Source organism: Scomber scombrus, chromosome 16, assembly GCF_963691925.1.
Source record: "Scomber scombrus chromosome 16, fScoSco1.1, whole genome shotgun sequence".
Lineage (NCBI taxonomy): Eukaryota > Metazoa > Chordata > Actinopteri > Scombriformes > Scombridae > Scomber > Scomber scombrus.
Window position 1 is genome coordinate 8,311,554 of NC_084985.1, and position 22,731 is coordinate 8,334,284.

Sequence of the window (22,731 nt, forward strand, 5' to 3'; positions counted from 1 at the left end):
TAGAGTGACAATGCATTATCAGCAATTGACTATTCCAGTTACAAGCCCACTCGTCTAACTTGAAGGACACCAATGAGTGTAACATTAAAGCACCAGTAGAGTCAATAACTGTCCTCTTCTACTGATCTATTCTTAAATGAACAACCACTGAGTCGTAGTATCACAAAAGCCACTGTGGTAGAGGGTCACTGAGATAAATGGACAGCAAGTTTTCCTGTGTGAGTGTTAAGAAGAGGTGATTCTTTATTGTCAGATATTTGGAGTTGATTAGTCTACTCTGGAAATCAAAAGATGTTAAAGTATTTGAGATGAGTTGATTTCCAATCTATTAGGATTTAACTAACAATGAAGCTGTAAAGGGTGCTGTTGGATCAACTATTACCCGTGTCAGCTCAGATTCAGAGACAGAGCGGTGTGGCGGTGAGCGGCGCTGGTACATGGGAGGGCTGATGTCCTGGTAGCTCAGGCTGTCGTCGTCCAGCAGCACAGCCCCAGCGTCCACGGACTCCTCCTCTTCCTCCAGCTGTGATGTCATGTCTTCTGGGCACATCTGGTGGTCGATGCCATTCTGGCTCAGGTTGCAGTGAACAGCTGTGTGGGTGACAAGGCAAAAATAAATAACGGGATCAGAGATAGAGAGAGAAGAGACAGAATTAGAAGAAGGGGAAGAAAGAGAAAAAGATGCTCTGGGATATGTGACACATACACAAGAAGTATGCAAGTATATTTTCTGAAAGTATTACTAATTTAGCACTTGGTAGTAAGAGTAAATCTTTTGCATCCAAAACTGCAAAGTAAGTGTATTGCGGTTGTGATTTACTGTAGAAATTCTTAAATATGCCTGCTTTTCAGTACTTTTTGCTTCCATAATAGTACTATATCATTCACTTAATAGTATGGATTTTAAGAGCATGTTTTTAAAAAAAAAAGCTGCTTTCTAACTGTTGCCCAACTATTTGGTATACTGATGAAATGTCCTTCTGTGAGCATGTTGAAATGCTACACTGCATAGGATCCACTAGATGGCGCCAGATAATATTACATGGTGGAGGAGTAGTAACTGAAACCATACTAATACTGAACAATGTTTAACATGGTATACTGTTTTTGCAGTTACTATACAAGAATTGCTTTACTGTATATATTAACAGTGAATTATACAACATGTGTACTGAGAGATAAAGTCATTTTAACTGGGTCTTAAGAGAAAGCTATGTGATTTTTAAAACATTATTTTAGGTTTTGTATAGTCGGCCGTAAGCGTCTATACTCCATTTCTGTTGAACACTGATGTGAGACAGTGCTGTCTACCAGAAACACACAAAACAATTAAGGGAATGTATTATTATAAAATGTTCATGCTTTCAGTGTAAACTAAACCCAGAATTATCATGCATATGGAATGGGGACACAGCTTGAGACATGTATAATTATCAAATCTACAATACATGTGTTTGCATAGATTGCATGAAGTTTGCACTTTTAATTGCTTGCAATGCACAAGACAGAATTATTGCATCTTATACCTGAGTTTAACTGTACACAAAAAAAAGGACAAAAAAGTATTTTCTGTATGAATTAATGACCCAAGAATGATAACTGAGCACTACAGCAGGAGGTATCATCTTCAGCCCAAGAGAAGTGTCTTTTCTGGGGAAACTGATTGCTGTTTTATTAGAATTTTAAAAAGCTGCAGGGCTTGATGAGAGATGAACATTTTTACAGCTATAGATCCATGTAAAATCCATGTTTTATGTTTTGTGGCTGACACATATTGGCAGCCAGACTCAAGCCTGTTGAGTTGAAAGTGAAGAGGTGTTGTAAATCCACTGAATCAATTCATATTCAGGTAGGCTTGATTATGATTCAGCAGACGCTGTATATTATAGACTGGAGCTTTGAGGAGATGAAGGACAAAACTCACATATAAGAAGAAGGCTTGTATTACTTCTCATTGTACTACCTTTCCATTTTCTCCATGAACTGCTTATTTTTAGTTTAGTTTTTCTTAGGAAGTGTCAGGCTCTGGCACTATTTTAGTCTCATCAGGCAGTGATGCAAACACAGAGACGACAGCTAGCAGTGAGTTGTGAGGTGTCACCGAAATAGGCCATTTGTCATCATGCAATCTGCCCACTTTTTCTAAAAACACAGGCGGCTCATTTATGTGGAATGGAAACCAAACACCCTTTCATCACACCTGAAGGCTGCTTCAGCTTCTCCTGCAGCAGTGGATTAAAGGTCAAAGCAATTTTTTCAAAAGCTGCACATTCTGCTTTGCTTAATGGGCTAAAAGAAGAAACCTGAGAATGAAGTCGAAAAATAATATAGATGAAATCTGCGAGAAAAGCACACAGATGCATACTTGAAGTAAGACAGACATTACCAGTCTATATAACAAAATGCTTAAAGTGTAGTTTGACATGTTACAAGCACATGCTATTACAGGAAATGAATGTGACAAATGCCTAAGACAAATACATGTTTAAATGCCCCTGATATCCCTCATGAACAAATTGCTGCTTGGCTTGGATTAAAAAGATGACAGTCATATATCAGCCGAACAAATTTTTCAATCTGCTAGTTGGCAGGCCAGCAAAACCAGGAAAACAGCCAATTAAGAGCTTATTTCAGGCCACTGTCACTGAGCAATTACAACAACTCTGACACAGTGCAGAGTGAATTGAAACAAGTCAATAACACCAGCAGCAACATCTGCGCTGTTATCTCATACGACAGCAGCGGGACTGCGAAAGCTACTGTACTGTAGGTGGTCTTGTCCTCCTCCTCTGACAGGCTGTACACCTGGGAAGGCAAAGCAGTATATATATTTCAGTAAACTATCATCTTCAATCACGCCCTCCTCTCAAAGTTGCAATGAAAATGGTAAAGCCACAGATTTAAAAACACTTGCTTTCATTGATTATTCCAGGGACTATTTGTTTTACATTCTGTCAGAAAGCCTGCACAAGTTTCTGTTTGGCTGACACAAACTGGAGATGAAGGATTGCACACTTCTCCTATTACTGAACTCTCTGTAAGTCAGCAAAATGTCCAAATATTAAAAGCAATGTCATACAGCAAGGCTCTTACTCATGTACTTTTCTCTGCAAGTTTTTAAAGGGTATACAGAATCAATGGAAGTGAGACACTCTGGACAACAGTTCATTATAAAATAATATCACAAACATACAGTTGCAGACCTGCTTTCTTTTGATCTCTTTTAAGGACCAGGAGAAGCCTTGAGATGCCCAGTTTGAAACACACAGAGAGAATATACATGAGTGGCCCACGTTTTGAACAAAGCCAACTTGAGATGCGTGGCACGAAGCATGGCTCCCTCTCACTGCCTCCCCTCGCTCTTTATTCCCCTCTTCTCTCCTCCTGACTCACTGTTTCCCCTCTTCTCCTCACGGTGTAGTGTGCAACCACTCTGGAGGAGAAATGAATTATACATCCTCTGCTAAAAGCTTCTGAACAATGGTACAAGCGACTAAAGAGATAGAGAGATGGATGACAAGATGATGAGAGGGGTTAGGGAAGCAGAGAAAGACAGCAAAGAGAGGAAGGACAGTTGAATTGCTCTCCTTTAAAAGGGAAGAGGGGTGGGTGGATAGGGGGCTAGGATATAGAGAAATGCTATTTTTTTTAAATCGGCAACAGTTACTATAAATAGCACCATTACATTCTTCCCTCTCTCCTCCCTGACATGCGCTGTGCAAGCATCCAGAGGGAAGAGAGATAGATGAGGGAGGATGTCAGCCTTTCTCCCACTCCCTTTTTTTCTCTCAATGAGATTCTGTAAAACAGGGGGGAAATGAGGGGAGAAAATTAATGGAGCGCACATAGCAATGTTAAGGAACGGCGCCATGCTAGCACAGCCAAATGCACTCCTATTATTGAGAGGCAAATTTATAAAGAATTAGATTAGTCTTACATAACTCTGTCTCTCTTAATTACTGTACATGGTTTTGAACAAGAAGGCATTACCAACCAATTGAATTTGAAAAAATACCAGCCACCAAGAACACTGTATGTCTGCGTGTGTGAGGAGCATGTAGTCAGCTTAATCATATCTATCATTTATGTCTACACAAGGATTCTGGGCCAAATTAGTATTGTAAAAAAAAAGAAACATCCAGACCAGATTTGAATCTCAGACATTCTTCTGCTATCATCTAAATCATAATGTTCATCAGAATCATATTAAGAACAATCTGCCTTTTTGCAATACTGTACAATAACAACATAATTTGGTCTGCTTGCAGCCAATTTAGGTATCACTTTGTCGATTTGTCATTTTTTATGGCTCTTAATTCATTGTGTTTTTCAAATGTGTTCTGTTTTTTCTTGTTAAGCACTTTCTGTGTTTTAAAAGTTGCTATATAAATAAAGTTAATTCTAATTATTATCAAGTCATATAGAAAGAATGAAATTAATTTAGAAAATACTGAGATATGTTTTAAGAAGTTAGATTGTTGAATATGGTAGTCGGGTTACATTTCTATTCTGAGCATGTGATAAAGTTAATTGAGGGAGACAAATGATTGGTATAAAGTTATTGGGGCTGATGTGTCTCTCTGTCTTTCCCCAAAACCACACCCATGGCTGAAACACAGCTGCAAAATAAAATGCATATTTCAAACTGTGAGAACCAGAGAAGTTCCACAGACTGTTTCACAGCGAGTGCAGACTCAGAGAAACGAGTAGTGGGTCCATAATCAAAAGTGAAGTTTGCTCTGTGTGGGCGCTCAGGCTCATAGTGATCTGTTTCTCTTTGGCTGACTCTCAAAGTGGAGCAGAATGAATTGTTTGTGAATAGAATCAACTGTATGACCCAGAAACAAAGCCTGGAGAAAGAGGCCAGGGTAAGCCAGGCCAGATGACTGTGGAGACTGTAACAACTCTGCACTGCAGCTATGAGTCCTTTGTTCCTTTGCCTGCTTCCAGGACGTTTAGCAAAAGGTGGAGCTAATCACAATCCACTATTAGGCAAAAACCAGGACAGGAAGGACGTGGGTGCATTCATTCCTGAATCGAACCAACTGTGCCAACAGACACTCTTGGGAATATGAAGAGGTGGTCTGGCACCAAAACTGGCAGGATCTCAGCAAAATGACATTTCAGTCAGCTGTTACTCTCTTTATATGTTAACAGTGGTTTGGAGCTGAATCAGAAATCAGTCTCTCTCACATGGATGAAAAGAAAAAACACTGAAAATAACCAAGCAGTTTAGGAATAATTAACTGTGTGATTGGCACATATTTTTCACAGAGCTGGTCAGCTTCCTCCATCTGTCATGTCTCCAATCAGCTCACAGATGCATGCACACAAATGCACGCATGCACAGATTTGCATGCATCCACATTGGTACACATATGTACACTTGTACACAAACCTGCGCCTGCATGAACGGACAAAGATGCTCACACAAACTGTAAAAATGCCCTCCTAACACTTCATGCAATTGCAGATTCTTAACAAGTCTGCTCTGAGAAAGTGAGCAAACTTAGCAAATCTACATGGGGTGTCAAATGAGCCCATCCACTGCACTCCACATTACAAAAAATGTGAGAAGAGTGTGTGAATGTGAGAGAGAAATGTGTCTGTTCAGCTGTCTACCCTGAGGACCTTGGAAAGAGTGTTTCCATCAGTAAGGGACAGAAGACACAGTCAGATCCTTGTTACACGCTTGCTAAAGTACTAATTAGAATATCTTTGAAGGGAAGGGACAAGGAGAGAAGCACATCGTCTGCAGCAAAGGATGTTTTGGACAAGAGCCTGTAGGATGAGCTTGCTGCTCTTTGAGATTAAATTTGGGAGATGCATGTACTGTAGGGATGATCTCTTCTTGTCTATTCTTTTTTTAAACCTTAGAACAAAAATCTCCCATGGGATCTTATTTTGAGACTAATGATTTATTTACAACCCTCTGTAGAGATGACCATTAAAGGCACTTGTTAGGGCTCAGTATCAAACCTCAATACTTTTAGGGTACCATACACCAAGAATCAAAAACTGTCAAGCACAAACAGTTGTTTTTGTAATTGTGTTAAATTGTTAATTTTGTTTGATTAAATAGTTGTTAAATTAGAAATGAAACGATGCTGGCCTTCTTGGTTCATTTTGTCTTTATCTATTACATTAATGTTGTTTCCTTTCATTCATTTATGGCCAGTGAACAGCCATTATTGCAATATGGAGTTAATTGTGTTGCTCAAAGAATAATCTTTGAAGGAGTAAAGTCCATGAGTCTAAGCGGCGCTGCAGATACAAAGGTCAGATTTAAACAAGGTACAGTAATGTTATGTTCTGCTCAGAGAGAAATTATACGTAAAATTTGACATGCTTCCTGCTCTACAACAAAACCTGAAGTGTAATTCTTTCCAGCTACATGTTGCACATATCTAAAGTCTACTGTACTTACAGAGGGTTTTTCACAGTGCCTCATACATTGTGTGTATCAGTTTTCAAAGGAATGAGAGCACTCAAGTTATGTAAGCCAACAAAGTATTCCACTTCATGTAGCACACGGATAAGGTGTTTCTGTTTCAAACACCGAAGTAAGTAGGCCATCACTCTGTTACCTTAACTGATCCATAAGTCATTCATAGACCTGCCTTTTACGGCTTTTCCTGCAACAGAAAAATGTATGAGTCTGCTCTGCAATTAGATTCCAGAAGCATAGGTGACCTCAGGTAACATTTACAGCACAGAACATTCAGGGGGCTAAAACCTATTGTTGCTACACGCAAAAGCATAAAGCTGTATGAATTTGTTACAACAATATGCTTCATTAGTGGGCTAAAAACTCAAACAGCTGCAAGTGAAATACCAATTTCTTAGGCTTTCCCTCATTTTCTGTCAAACATAGTAGAATAATAGAGCTGTTTTATTTAAGACCCAATTACCCAACAATGTCCTCTTTGCATGCTAGCAGGTTGGTGCAACAGGGGTTAAATTTGAAACTGTTGCATAAGCTTAGTCTGGTAATACACATGTAATGACCCATTACTAATAAGACATGACATCTGCAGGAATTTTTTGTCGGGGTACTTTTAGGCCTGCTGGCTTTAGTAAATTCATTAACGCATACAAAGTCTATACATGAATCTCACTAATCAGAACTGATTGGTAATAACCAATTCAAAAAGCTAGTGCAATTACTACAACATTGGGGCAGGATATAATTAAGATATGAAACACACAAGCAAAAGTGTTCATTTAAAAGCCTTAAAATATGTTTTATGGCATTTGTGCACATTTCCTTTTTGCTTCATGTACTGATTAGGCGAGCTTATCTGTTCATTCTGTTGGCTGTTAAGACAATGAGGATTGACTGCACGGTGGACTATCAAAGTAAAGTCATGTAACGAGTTGGCCAGCCAGCTAGACTCTCTGTGGGGATCTTAATTCACCCTGACATCCTATCAAAAGTTAACTGTGCTCAAACTTCACAGACCGCCCTTTACAACCCTGGGGCTTGATCAGCTATGATTGGTTGGTCCTGTGTCAAGCAGGCGCAGATGTGTTCAGCTTTGAACATTTCTCAGCTGTAGAGAGCGAGGGAGGATAAAAAAGAAGTGAGATAAAGTAAGAGAGGATGAAAAGAAAAAAAGTTGCAAGGAGATAGAAAAGTGAGAATGAGAAAGACAGGCAAAATAAGTCAGTGAGACAGAGCTAGAAAGAAAAAGACAGAGCGAAATGACCCACTTTACAGCACAAACACATATGGGCTAAATATAACTACTGTTCACTCTGGCTCACCATGAAGCATGTATCCCAGGCATAAAGCTGTTAACGTGCTCTGCTTCAAAGGCACACAGTAAAAGGACTGCAAAAATAGACTGTCTTAATTTGGAGTTGAGTAACATCTATAAATATTTGATAAGAAACACAAACTTCCTCTATTGGCAACCACAACAGGAACCAAAGCAGATTAAGTGGAAAGTTTCAGATTTCTCTGGGTCTCAACAATGCAAGAAAGTCTGCTATACTGTATATCTTTTGAACCTTCCACCTTTTTCCTATTGTGAAGTTTGTATCAGCAACTTTAAATATAGCACTAATCACAAACTTATTGTCAAAGCAACAATTCAAAACACAAATATTGTTCATGATCGTTTTCAGCCTGTTTAGATGCCACATTTATGGTGAATTGCAGACTCAACTCTCACAGACTATTGTAATACCTGTTGTGACATGTTCACCATCATCAAGTTTGCAAAAGAGCTGTCTTATGAGAGGATGATATGCTAACTGCTAACACTTCAGATCACAATAATTTCCATTGATATGAATTGAAATTCTTGACCCTGTCACCCAAATCTCAAAGTTTTCGCTTGAACGGTTCAACGCACTATAACCAAGATAGAAATGTCCTTTTACTGCTGCTGCCCAACAAACAAAATTAAGTTTCCTTTACATCCTGTAGCCCCCTGAATGTTCCAGTGAGGTCCCCTGTTTGCTGGGATTAACACTGCTAATAACACTGGTAGGCTGTGATCAGAGGATCGCCATGACATCACATGTGAAGGAAAACCAACCTTTGCACAGCGTTATAAACAGCCAAATTGAAATTGTGTCTACTTTATGCAATATCAAACAATACAATGCCCTCTAAAGGGAAATAAACATTTTTATTGTGATTATTATTCCTTTATTTTCACATCACAGCACCTATATTGTTAGAAACTATGGATCACCTTTCAAGTGAACTCTTAAAGAAATCTGAACTCCAAGTGAACTCTCTAGAAGTTTTCAAAAAGTCTGCTTGTGGCTTTGGTGAATTCGGAGAGTCCTATAGGTATCAGGGATGTCCTGGGGAAGAGCCCATTAGGCCTGCAAGTCTGCACATTTAGATTTAGCCTTTTTTTTTTTTTTACCCTCTCCTCTCCATCGTTGCCTGCCAGGTCTATCGCCTTTATGCCCCTATTATGCAACCCAGCCTCGCAGTCCAGCTGTCTAGTTCATCCCTGCCTGATTTTTTATGCCCATTTGCCTGCCCTTTTCAACTCCCTTTCCCTGCTTGCTTTGCCCTTTTTGTGCCGGTTGCCTGAGCTGTGAATGTCTGTTGCTCATTGACACAGTAAACCTTTGCTTTTACCTGAACTTTATGCCTCTGATTATGGCACGCATTTGGGTCCACTATCAGTTAACCATAAGCCAATATGAGGTCCTCGGTATCTCAGTATCACAATGACAATACTCCATAATATAATACAGATGAGAAACCTTCTTACAAAGCATTGATGCAAACCATACAAATTTGTGAATACAACATGACATAACACAGTCTTGTTTTTTTTGTTACAGCACCAGCCTTTTTTGTAATTAATAGAAAAACAAAACATCCCTTCACATTTGTTGCTTAAAATTTTGTCTGAGCAGATTTCAGCACTTGTTGTACCCAATCACGTTGTCTTTCCTTCAAGTGCCTGATTAAATTAGTAGTGTTGTAATAAGCACTCTGCTGCCACCACTCCTCAAAACATTTGCATTGTAAGAATTAAAATTGACGATTTGACTGTTTTTCGTTGTCACTTTAAAGTAATTCCAGACTGTCATCAAGCTGCTTTCAAATAATCTGAAGCACTGCAGTAAGCGGATGAGAACACTTGTTAGCATCTAGTTTTGACACTTGAGATAATTTTGTTGTATCCTGACTTGAATGGTCTTGCCATCTAAACTTTTATATGCTGTATAGCAATGGCGGCTGGTGACAAAAATGTTTGGGGGGGCGCAGTTTGATGGTTGGTGGTCCTAGGGTTAGTGTCAAATAAGCCGTAGCACCACTTCATACCGCAGCAAAAAAAATATAAATAAGAAAGAAAAACTAATCTAAAAACAACACAACACACTATAATGTCCCCTGGTTTGTCCCAGTATGGTATCTCTGACCCACAGAGAGAGGAATAAAAAATTATAACCAGACATGATAAAATGCCCATTTCACCCACATCACTTAAAGATACTAGCAGTTAAAGCAGAGTTACCAATAAGGTAATATGCTTAAAAAGAGACACCACCTATATTTTAGTTATTGTGTCTTCAGTCCTGATTTCACTGTAATCTGTTAGTTGTTGCAATACCTAAACATGACAATAGATGGCGCATTAAGCACTATACACTGCTGTGATTAGGCATAATTTATTTAACTTATTTTAATAATGAAATGTACCCAAATCAACTGTAATAGTCAAAATTACTTCCATCATTTCTTATCCTGCATTTATGCATTTTAGTTTTTACACTTCATAGTTATGTCTTTTATAAAGTATTTTTTAACACTTTACAATATTAATAACAGCAATGCAGCTACTACCTGATCTTTTATATGTCCTGTTGGAGCTGCTGGATGCAGCCACTGACTGAATCTATGTTCCTCTTCTGGAGCTTGGCATAGCAGGGGTCTACATGTGGCCAGATGTGGTGAAACAGCTGCAGAAAGAGCTCAGCAATGCTAAGTCTGCTAAAAACAACTTAGCTCCATGCTATTGTCTCGATGGCTGCAGCTTTCTGTTTGATTTTTTTCAGAGAGATGTTTTAGGTCTCGTTCCCCTGTCGTTGTCCACAACGTTTCGGTGCTGACACTTTGAAACAGCAAACAGATAAGGCAAAAAAAGGAATAACTCACACTGCATCCAGCTAGCCAGCTCCGTTTATCATAACAGCAGAGGGAGATACTCTCAGCTCCTCCATCACCTGCTGCTGCTTTATCCTCTTTCTCTCTTCTAGTGAAAGTCTTGTGAAATTAGGTTTTTGTAGAGAAATTACAAAATAATCTTCTTTAATTTCCGCGGCTCCACTTTAACGTCATCTCCTGAACCTACCGTCAGCAGGAGTTTGGGTGACAGCAGCTGACGGGAAGGCGTGAATGACAGCCGGAACTGTCCAATCACAGTAGATTAAAAAACATGAAACAACAACAATTCGCTGCCAATAAAAGTGGGCGTGTCCGGGGCGCACTGAGCTGTGCCCCGTGGGAAACTGGACGCAGGCCAATGAGAGAGCAGCATCAGGTCACATGCTTGTCAAAAGTTTGAGGGCTTGCATTGACTTCCATTAGTCCGGCGCCCCGCATACAGGAAGTACATATAGAAATTAATAAAATACCATTTGGAATCGATTTATAATGAATGATGACAGGTGCTTAGAGGCTAACAGGACCATCTTGCTAACTAATACTATTTATTTCATAATTATTTAGCATTATCTAATTCATTTATGTTTAATATGTTTAAGTAGATTTTGGCCAGATATTTGATGGGGGCGGCGCCCCAGCGCCCCGCATTGACCGGCCGCCACTGCTGTATAGGAGTTTAGATGGCAAGACCATTCAAGTCAGGACACAACAAACTTACATACAGAAAAACGGTTTCGATTCTGGTAGCTCTGTTATGCTGTTGGGGGGATTTTACAGCCATGGTTTGGGATCACTTGTCCCGTTTAAGGGAAGGTTCACTGCAAATCAATACAAAATAGTTCCAAGTGATCACCGTTTTATCTAAACGTTCTTAAACATTTCTATCCTGATGGGAGTGGTCTCTTCCAGGATGACAGCGCCCTCATCCAAAGGGTACTCAGGGTCACTGAATATCACTGAGTATGAAAATGATGTGAATCATATGCTATGGCCTTCATAGTCACCAGATCTCAGATCCCAACCCAGTTGATCACCTACGGCAGATTTTGGACCAATGTGTTTGACAGCACCCTGCACCACAATCATCAAAGCACCAAATGAAGGAATATCTTTTGGAAGAATGGTGTTCATCCCTTCAGTAGAGGGATAGCAACAATCATTGCCAAGGTGTATTGAAGTTGTTATAGTGGCACGTGGTGACCCAACACCTTACTAAGACAATTATGTTGGTTTTTCCTTTAATTTGTTCCCCGTAGCTCTCTCTCTATATATATACTGTAGTGTATATAAGGGCAAAATATCTTCTCATAAAAGTCGTCTAAACAAACATTAAGCCTGTCCAAAACTAAGGTATCTGTTCCATCCTAAAAGAACTGACTCTGCAGCACAGCGTAACCGCGGCCCATAATGACCGTCTTCACCTGACATTGACTCCCTCCATCTGTGCCCACAGTAATATCCGTGACACACAAACTGTCTTAGTTCAGCAGCTTCAATCAGTCAGCAGAACTGAGCTCAGAGAACTTCATGGTCATCAGAGAATGGAGCTGACACACTGCCAAGTTTCTCACCTCGACACAACAGGGTGACAAGTGGTGCAGAATATTCACAAAAGGGCCAAAGTCACTTGTGACAGGGAAGACAGACGCACAAAGGCCTGGGAGTGCTTTATAATGGTGAAATGAGCAACGAATGACTGGAACATTCAGCAGTATTTATATCTTCCCCCTGGGTTTAATTTGCTTGATGCTTATACATCATGAAGGTCGATATAGCTATGTACAGTAGGTTTTGTACTACCCTGTGTGGTTACACTGTCAGGCAGGTTAATGTTGCAATACATTTAAAATGCACTAAATAGAGGTCAAATGCTGAACTACATTTACATAAAACAAAGCGAGCACAGAGCCACACTCTTCTCGCATTTTGCCTTCCCTCCTCTGCATATACATCAGATCTAAATGTGGTAAATCAACACATTTTCCCTTCCTTCACTGCTGTGAATCTGCCACAGTATGTGCAAATACTGTGTGGTGTGTGGTATTTTGTGCAAAAATGGCAAATGGCTTCCGATTCAAATTGACTGAACAGCAGTTCAAAGCATCCCAAGGCTACAGGTGACACTTCAACACAGTGAGTGAGAAGTCTTAGAGCATGTGTGGCATGAATATGGAAATAGCTACAATTCGAAACACGTGGCAGGATTTAAATTCAATTCGTTTTCTCCACAGGAATGCAGTATTTTGGGCTAGGGTTATGTAAAGTAAGTGACACATAACATTTTGAAAATATTGAGAATATACTTATGCTCTCACATTACCAGAAGTTCTTCAAAGCAGTATCAATTACATTGTGCATACTTGGGGGGAAAATGGCTTCTACATCACATCATTCAAATAATTTAACATTTTGAAAAAAAATACGCCTTTTGGCTTTCTTGCCAGCTGAGATTTAGATGTGAAGTTCGATACCACTCTGATGTCTTTACAGTAAATATGAAGCTTCTGCAGCAGCCCGTTAGCTTAATATCTGACTGGAAACTTTGGGACACAGCCGGCCTGCCTCTGTCAGTAACAAAATTGGCCTAGAAGCATCTCTAAGGCTCACTAATAAACACGTTACATCGTGAAGTGTAGAAATGAAATGTTTTATGGGAGCTTCTTACGGGGGCATCTTTTGGCAGCTGTAATATTTAGGCTGCCTATAAAGCAAAAATATGTATGCTTTGGTAGAGAAGATTCAAATCAGTCAAGTCCCTTAACATTGTAATCACAGTAGATAAAGATATTACCATTCATAAAAACTTCTCAATCTCCAGCCACCACTGTCAAAGCTTAGAACAAGACCACACCATATGCATGAACATGCCAGTCTCTAGTTTGCAGCGGAGACAGAGAGGGGTGAATCAGTTTTATAATGGGTCAGGCTCTATGTATAAATTTGTAATTGCAGAGCTTAAATGTGGTTTTAATGCAAATTGTCTGCGATTGCTCGTTAATCTTGCTCCAGATATCATTTGTGATCTGCATCTGGTGACCCCTTTCCAATTTCTCTTTTAGTGCTATTGTATTGTCCCTAGAATTTTCTGATAGTAAACCATGCATTAATGATATATGTCTGTTCAGATGGTCTTTGAGCAATTCTAGCAGCCTCCTTGTTTAGATCTTATGAAATGTTGTATCTGTAGGAAGTATGTGGCCGGAATTTGATAACCATATCTCAAGTCTCCAAAAGACATCAATGTGTCCCCTTGGTATAAATCTACCATCTTTTGTATGCCCTTCTGCGACCACACCCCAAAAGAATGGTCTCCTAAGGTTAGCGGCAGAGTGATATTAAACGTGATGGCTGTCTTGGGGATATATTTATGAACATCCTCCCAAATCTTCACTGAATGACTAAGAATGGGATTAGCTGTGTGATATTTTTCGATGAGAAACAATAAGGGATGTAAGATGTGTCTTGGGAATTGTGGCTTCATATTTAGCGGACAAATATGCGAGTGCTGTCTTGACAGGGAAGTGAAAAGTACTTCTGAAACTGTCATAATAGAATTTGGTTATGCCTAAAAGTACTTCTTTGTAGGACTGCGATACACTCCTACAAAAAAAAAAAAAAAAATTGTTGCCATAGGAAAAGCACAGGTGTAAAAGATGTAATTGATGATGGTTGACTTCCATTAACTGCTTCAACTGGAAGGCTGGAACAGAAACGACCCATCATTATGTTATTAGTAACACCGGAAATTTCTAGCGAAAATGTCTGCTGTGAAAATGACCATCAGATCATTTGATACAGTACAGAAAAGAAAAGTATACAACAGAAGTGACAAATGCTTTTCTAAGTTGGAATGATACTACAAGTGGGCTTTATGAGCCCATTTCTGCAAACTGGTTAAACTAAGTGAACAGAAAGTAGTGCTGCATGACAACAAAGTGTTTTCACTTGCTCTACACTCTATTGGCTTCACCTTCTCCTGGATTTGTTTCTCCCAGGCTGACAGTCAGACACAGTGATGCAAGCTGAGCCAGCTAAAGCGCTCAGGCTGGAGACAGACCGAATAGAATTGTAATGAGCTAACCCCTGACATTTGTTAGACAGAGCCATCCATTTACTTGCAGTTTATATCAATCCTGCAAGTCTCTTGATGAAGTGTAATTTGTGAATATTGATAAGGCTAGAGGACAAGTTTGTGCCCACTATTACTTTTTTAAAATTTCTATTTTCTATTTTTATTTTCTGCTTAGCTCTCATTCAGAATTTCATGCAGCAGCACTTTAGAAGGATACATCAAAGATAGCTGTAGGCCCACCCAAGGGATGATTACACAACACTGCTCTCCTATGACATTTACTACATCTTCTGTCATCTTAATCCCATTTCTGCTTAGTAAGGTTGAGAACTGGGCACCCTTCACTGGGCAACATCTGATTAACTTGCCTAAAATGTAATCCTATTCCAACAAGTCAAATAAACATGTTTATTCTAGTAATCCTATTCCTGGGCTAGGTCCCGCAGATGGATTTGAAATGAGTTTTCTGAATGAGTGCACAGGAAGGCAGAGCAGGGCAGGACATATCAAGGAGGCTTGATGTACAGAGGCAAGAGAGAAGGGGTGAAATGAACAACCCCAGCCACAGGGGTAAACACTGCTGTGGCTGGACATGGGGTTCAATTCTAATGTGCGCGTGTCCACAGTACATGCATATGTAGGCTGTACATGTCGCATGTCAAATGTGTGCCTACATGAAACATAGCTGTTCATTGTTGCCTCACATAGTTTTTAATAGATTTCCCAAAGTTACATAAGCAGTCATAAAAACAGGCTTTGTTCAGACCAAAAACAGAACAGCTTAAGGTAGACATATGCTTTTTGTGATTTTCTTTTCTTTTTATACTGTTATTAATGATGTTGCAAGTATATGTTAAACAGGTCAACAGTCCAAAACTTGAGGTGAACATATGTAAAAATGCAAATTTCCTCTACTTCCTCCTCATAATGACATCAGATTAGTCACACATGCCCACAAACAAGAGTTGATTCTTTAGCCTTTGTTGCTAAGGTTGTTCCCCGGGTTGTTTGCATGGTCCACTCGCATATTCGGATCGCATTTGGGCTCGACTATGTATGGATGCACTTGACAAGTTTCTATTGAGATTAAAGAAAGACAAAAAGCAGGGAAATTCTATAAGTAATGTTTGTTTACCTAACCTTTTGAGCTGAGAAGCCTGCAAGGAGCAACTTCTGGAAGCTGACCAATCAAAACAGAGTGGGCTCATCGGAAGGGGCCTTAAAGGGACAGGAGCTAAAATGGCCTGTTACAGACAGAGGCTGAACTGACAGGCTGCATAAAGGGCCACTATAAAATAAATATATATTTTGAATTGTAAATCATGCAAAGATAGTCCAGCAGAGCCCCAGAAGATAAATATATAGAAAATATATGTATAAAGGTGCATGATGCATAAAATAATGCAAAAGGACTGTTTTGCTGTTAGCATGTTGCCACATACACTGTGAAAAGATGAAATATGAACAAGAAGTCCAATTTGAAGGCTTCTCAGATGCAAGGATGCTGCACAGCAGGTTAAACTACTCTGAGGAAATATTTTACAACTCTGGAAACATATCAGCAGTAATAATTTGATCTCTTGTCCTGACATTAGACCAAGCAGTAGAATTATACAGTAGTAAACTATAGAATTAGTGCAACCCTATACTTTAGCTATAATGTAATCTACCTGGAATATGCACCTGTTTTATTGGCCCTACCCACAATTTGCTGGAGCTCTCTGTTCAAATGCTACAATCACAGTGAAATGAATTAAGGGGCTCCATCCTCTGACACATTGCTATTATCAGTCTGAACGCAGTTTAGTCAGAATGACAGGGGGTGAGTATGTCATCACTGTCATATTGCTCAGCATAAGATTAAGTCTTGACTTTTATCCGTATCAGTTGTTATGGGGCAAGAGTACTTGTGACAGTGATGTCTCAAACCGCGCTGAGGACTCAAGGCAGGATGATCTAAAGCTTCGTCACCAGAAGCCTCGAACTGCTGTGCCTAATTAGTACAGTCATAGGTGATATGAATCAGTATTTGCATCTGTGATTAGTTGTGATCTTTCAAGCATAAGTGCAACTGCATAAGAACAGCATGTACACAAATGTTAAAAGATAGCCTCCAGGCATTTTTATAGACATTTAAAAATACTGCATCTGTGAATATGCAAATATGTTTTATTTCATAAGTTTAATCACCAGTCCATGATGTCTCCTACTTTACTGTAAAGTTAATTTTCACTGCACATTACCTGGAAGTTTCACATTTCTACATTACATTATTCTGTAAGTTGCATATTGGACCATAATTGGCTTCCAAACTAGATGTGATGCTTGTAAGTACATGTTTTAAACTCAGACTTAAAGTGAGCACAGAGAAACTTTCCCCCTTCAGCAGTTTACAGTTTTACAATTTCATTTAGCGGACGCTTTTATCCAAAGCAATGTACATATGAAAGCTGATTCAACACAAACAGGGACCAAGTCAGGAGAGAACACAAGTAAGTGCCATAAAGCTAAATTTGAGTCCAATAGGATGTAGGTGCCATCAGGCAGTGTGCAGAGGCAATGCTTAGAAGCTGATTTCTTTTTTGTTTAATGTGTTTAATGTGTTGTTAAATGTGTGCAGTTAAATGTGAAAAGAGCCTTCTAGTATTAAACTCTGCACATACATAACTCTGCACAGTGAAGGTCAAACATATAACTTTATAGCAAGATACATTTTTGAGTGGAGGGGGACTTTAAGGGGACTAGTAGGGTCTACCAAAGCCACACACCTTCACTCAACACTGACAATATTATCTCTCCCAATTAGGGGATCAGATCTACTATCCAGCATGATCATGATGCAACTTTTCTGACACCAATACATCATCTTTGGCCAAACGTTTGATTTCTATGCTAGGAATTTAAAAGATGTACTCATTTTTTCACAGAAAGGATACATACAAAAGGGATATATGCTGCTAAAACAAACATTTACAGAACCTGATTAAACCAAGCCACTTGCATGCTTTGAGTATAACTAGTACAGACCTTTGCAACCATTTGTGGATATTTTTTTGTGTCATCTTTCACGTACTGAACTTGCAGAAGAAGAAAGTGACAGTGCCTTCCAAAGTTATGTTCAAATGGGGGGTAAGCACTCTCGAACGTGCTGGTTTTCCCAAAGAGCTTATTGTCTTCTCATGTGTTATCAATGATTCAATAGTTGACCTATATTCTGTCTTAGCGGGGTTGGTGGAGCAGTGGGACAGAAAACAGTGACAATGCAGAGTTGTATGATTTTTTTTTCTCATTGTCTCATCGTACATTAAAAGTGATGGTGCTGCAGTGAGCTTTGTCCAAGCACAGGGAAAGCTTTGCTTGTGCCGCTGAGAAATAAACAAAACTAGTTTTAATTAGATTGGATCTAAAAGAAGAAAAAACACCTTCAGCTAACTGGCTAATTTAGAAGTGCAGGTCAGTGTGCTCCAATCTTCTGAAACAAACCAGTAAGCATCATCTTGGCAGGATGTTAGATACAACAAAATGACAGTACTTGTGTGTGCATGTTCATTCAACAGAACTGCAACTAAGAGTTATTTTCAATTAATCCGTTTTTCATTACTTTGATAAAGAATCAATCGATGACTAATCTATACAACGTCTAAAAGCAGACACTGAAAATCATCTCATTTAAGAAGCAGCACGTTAAAAATGTCAGAAATGTTTAACAATGAAAACATTATTCAATTGTTGAAACAGTCACTGATTCAGTTACTGCTAATGAACGACTCTATTTCAGAAATATAGAGAACATTATATATTTAAATCTAGATTATGGTTTAAGCTGGAGTGCGGGACTTTTGTCTCCCCCTTCTGGCAGTGAAAATGGCCTAATTACAAGTCCACTGATACCGCTGTAGCCTACTCCATCACTACTGTCGTTGCTTTAAAACTGTAGAAAAATTGTTTTAAGTGTCACACAAACCCCTGCGAAAAGTTTCACAATCAGAATTTGATCCATTTGGTCAGATAACATTTTCTAAGTCTTAAAAAGCTGCGTGATTAAATTACGTTTGCTCAAGTTAGCAGAAAGTTGACATTCCTGGCCAGCACAGGAGTGTAAAACCCAACACCACATTTAAAAACTCTGAAGGTGATAGGCTCCATCAGCATTTAGAAAGTGCTTGGATGTAATAGACGTTCATTTATATGTAAAGGTTCTGCACTGCAGGTTTAAATCTTATCAGCATGTGGATGAAGTATCCAGATCTTTTACTTAAGAAAAAGTACAAAGGAAACAACTAAAACCACTCCATTTCACATCAAAGTCTCACATTCCTATCAAAATTACAGTAAGAGTACAGAAGTACAGTATAGGCAGCAACATCTATCTGAAGTCCCAAAAGTAAAAGATACTCACCCTGCTGTAAAAAATACCATATCTATTAATATGTTGCTGTCACAAGCTAAATCTGAGGGGTTGTGAAATAATTAAGAATCACAAATTCACACAAAAGTGCAGTGCATGAGCTACTTCCTACACTGAATCCTGTATGACGTCTATTTCTCTCTGAGGCATATGTCGCACAATCATCAGTTCTTTCAAGACAAAGTACTTCAAAGTATCATATTGCAGTCACAGTATCAGGCTGTAAAAGATGTTTTGGCTGCTCTTGCAAAATCTGATCTGACCTTGTGTGTTTTGAAGTGCAGTTTTTTGCAATTTTCTCCCTAATTCTAGCAGACGCGTTAGTTATTGCAGCTTCGGTGGGATGGAGACATGACTCATAACTCATCCCACCCAGTGACACCAGTCTGTGAGTTATGACTGAATGCACAGAGTTATCCTACAGCTGCACAAACTGTTTAAGTAATTGTATTGATACTGTATTTCAGGCTCTGTTATTACCTATGTTTGCATTTCTGCAACACAAGTTTTCACAATTCGTGGTATTTTGAAGTACATTTTATGAGAGGTGATAATTCCGTAAAATATTAATATTAATTGAGCATGATGAAGTGGTATCATAATTGTGGATTTTCATGGCTGTGGAGAGGATAAAGTGTGTTTCCCATAGTTACAGTGTCAAAACTAACAAAGAGATACTGTTAAAATACTAACCCATCATTTTATTCATCTGTGTTATCCTGGCAACAAACTAAACAGAAAGGGATAAAATTGTATAAAAGGATGAACCATTCAGTACTGGAACAAAGTGCGCATCTGCAGGCAGCTGGGGCGCCTACCTCCTTCTTTACTGCTTTGAAAGACGAATCTCCAGAGATGCATGAAACTGTACTGGGGGATACGCTGGGAGGATGACAGTGCTCACTGCCATAGCTGCTGTGTTGCTCACTGTATACCATTAAAGACATGTTTTAAGCTTGAAAACACTTAGTGATATATCTTTACACCTGTAGGTCAGCTGCCAGAGCAAGAATGGCACAACTTGTATCAGAAATTCCTGAATCTAAAAGCACAAATAGAGCAGCTGTTGTCAAAGTGGGGGCAGAGACCTATCAAGTGCAATAAGGAATTAATTTGACTTTAATATGCACTAGCCTGGTGTGAGAATAGTCTGTAATAATGACTGCTGTGATCAAAGTTTATAATCCTCAACTGATATGCCCCTAGTTTACATGCACTCATATTTGTACAAAATATCAGGAGAGAAAATCCCTGGCATAGAATTTTGTAAAACAGGAATTTGTGTCTATTTTTGGGTACTTGACATGGGAAAATATGAGAAGTAATGCTGCAGAACAACATCTTTCAATCACGCACTGCATGCAAATCTACTTGCTATTTAATCTGTGCTATGGGTGACAATTCATGTAAATATTTGAATGGCAAACACAGAGTGACAGCCCACAACTCAAAAGCCCACTTCAATAAATCTCAGAAGAGGAACAACAGAGACGGCTCAGGTAAAACTCAGCATGTGGATGATGTGTATACTGTATGAGCTGTCATGGCTGTCAGAGATGAATAACCTGATCTTGGTTAAGTATGCAGGAGAGTCTCATACCATTCATACCAGCATGGGCCAAACGCACAAAACACGGCACTGGTGTGGAAAAGCCTTTGAGGTAGCTAATGAGCTGGTTTCACTGCATGCATGTGACACCCCCCACCTCACCCCACCCCCGGCCCCCATCACCTACCCCATCCAACATACCTCTCATTGGATTCTGGATCCACAAGATGCCCCCGATAAGGTGAGGAGATTGGCCGAGCATCCCGAGTCACTGGCTGTCAAGCGCACTTTTTCTCACCTCTAATGTCCGGAGCGAGCACCTTAACTAACTATTTATTGACAATCACGGGGAGAGGCGGGTGACTTCCCCGGTACACATGTCACACCACCTGCTGCCAGATGAGCCGGTCTCAGGCAGACTGGTGTTGTGGAACAGGATGAGCGCACACACACGCACGCACACGCACAAGGCGCTCTGTTGCAACACAACACAGAGCTGCCCGGTGCTATTATCAAAAGGACAGTATAATTTCTGAGAAAACAGTCAGCTTCTGATACAGATCTCAACACTGCACGGCTCCAACATCCTCCAGAGAGCAGACAGACAGACACGCTGGAGATGATTATGCAAAAGAACTGCTCCTCGGTCGCAGACCTGTTGTCTCCAATCGCTGAGCTTCCGATTTGGCGCACACACACACACACACACACACTGACATATACACACACTGACACACACACACACTAACAGACATTAACAATAGAAATACAGAAAGAGCCTGCGTCTAGATGCTGTGAGATCATGTACCACAGCAGTGTATACCAGCGGTGTATCATTTCAATAGTACAGTGCAATAATAGGAGACGATGACCAGGACAGTGTACGTAATGCGGAGAGAGCAGAGGCTGCAACATCACCCAATCACAGTGTTTCACAGTTGACCCGACTGTGCCCGGCTTGAGCCATGCATACCATGCAGCTCAGTGCTTCTTTCATCATGCTTAAACTAATTACCTTTACACTACAAAACGAACCAAAATCGTAAAATTGTGCTGTGTGCAGGTGCAGGGTGCATCGCCTTACCTTCGACAGCCATTGTACTACTCCACAGATTTGGGCATCACTCGTAAGGGAGCTGGCGAAATGTAAAACTCAACGCTCTCTCATTGTACCTTGTTTGGCGTGTTATCATCACTTTGCTGCGGGCAAGCCGGAGCGCACAGCTGCTGCCACGCCTCAAAGGATCCTGGGAAGTGTAGGCTAAGCGTAAGTGAGAGGGAAGAGCAAGTTTAATCAGTTTTGCAGAGGAGGCAGTTTGGGAGCACCTCTGTCTTTTTCTCACTCTCCTCCTTGTTGTGTGTGAGGAAACCACTATAGTAAGGTCCACAAGCCTATTCCTATAATAAGGCAGGGTAACACAATAGCCAACCCAATTTAATTATGAATAAACTCAAAGTGCTTTCCATTAATATGTAGGAAGCAGCTAGCCTGGCTCTGACCAAAGGTTAAAAAAAGCAATAACAACAACAACAAAACTATACGAGTCCTGAAGCTCCTGAACACTTTATTTGAAATCTTAAGTCTTTTTCGAGATCATTAAATCTTTTAAAATGCAGCTTATCTGCATCATCAGGACTGTGTGGCTTGGTTTGATCAGATTTGACTGATAGTGGCCTGGAAACATGAGCAAACAACCACACAACTGTCATCACATCTTTATTCAGATGTTTCTAAACTCTGATTTGCGGATGGATGTTTGTGACATCACCTTTTTCTAACCGCGCCCCACCAGAAAGCAAGGACAAAAACAGAAATGTTGAAATCTCTCATGTGAAATAACCAAAACTGCTCTAACATTGGCAGAAAATTGTGTGTTCATGTAAGACACCACTGCTATAAAGTAGTAAAGGCTGATTGTGAAAATAGGATATCAGGGTCTTTAAAACTCACACATCATGTCCTGTTTGTTTAATTCACACACAATCCAAAGTGTAAAAATGAGTTGTGGCAGAAACACCAAAAAATAGCGTGACCACAACTTTTCTACTTACGGTTT

General features: G+C 39.7%; 2 protein-coding genes across 2 annotated transcripts in view; both read right to left on the reverse strand.

Moving 5' to 3' along the window:
* The window catches only part of samd12 (sterile alpha motif domain containing 12), a 46,666-nt gene extending 25,730 nt beyond the window's left edge, over window positions 1-20,936 (reverse strand). The window contains exons 1-2 of the mRNA XM_062436453.1: window positions 20,876-20,936; window positions 377-591 (exon numbers count right to left, since the gene is read on the reverse strand). Of these exons, the coding sequence (XP_062292437.1) occupies window positions 377-591; window positions 20,876-20,936 (276 nt within the window). The remainder of the gene's footprint in view (window positions 1-376; window positions 592-20,875) is intronic.
* sdc2 (syndecan 2) overlaps window positions 1-22,731 on the reverse strand; it is a 401,227-nt gene that overhangs the window by 105,900 nt on the left and 272,596 nt on the right. The window lies entirely within an intron of this gene.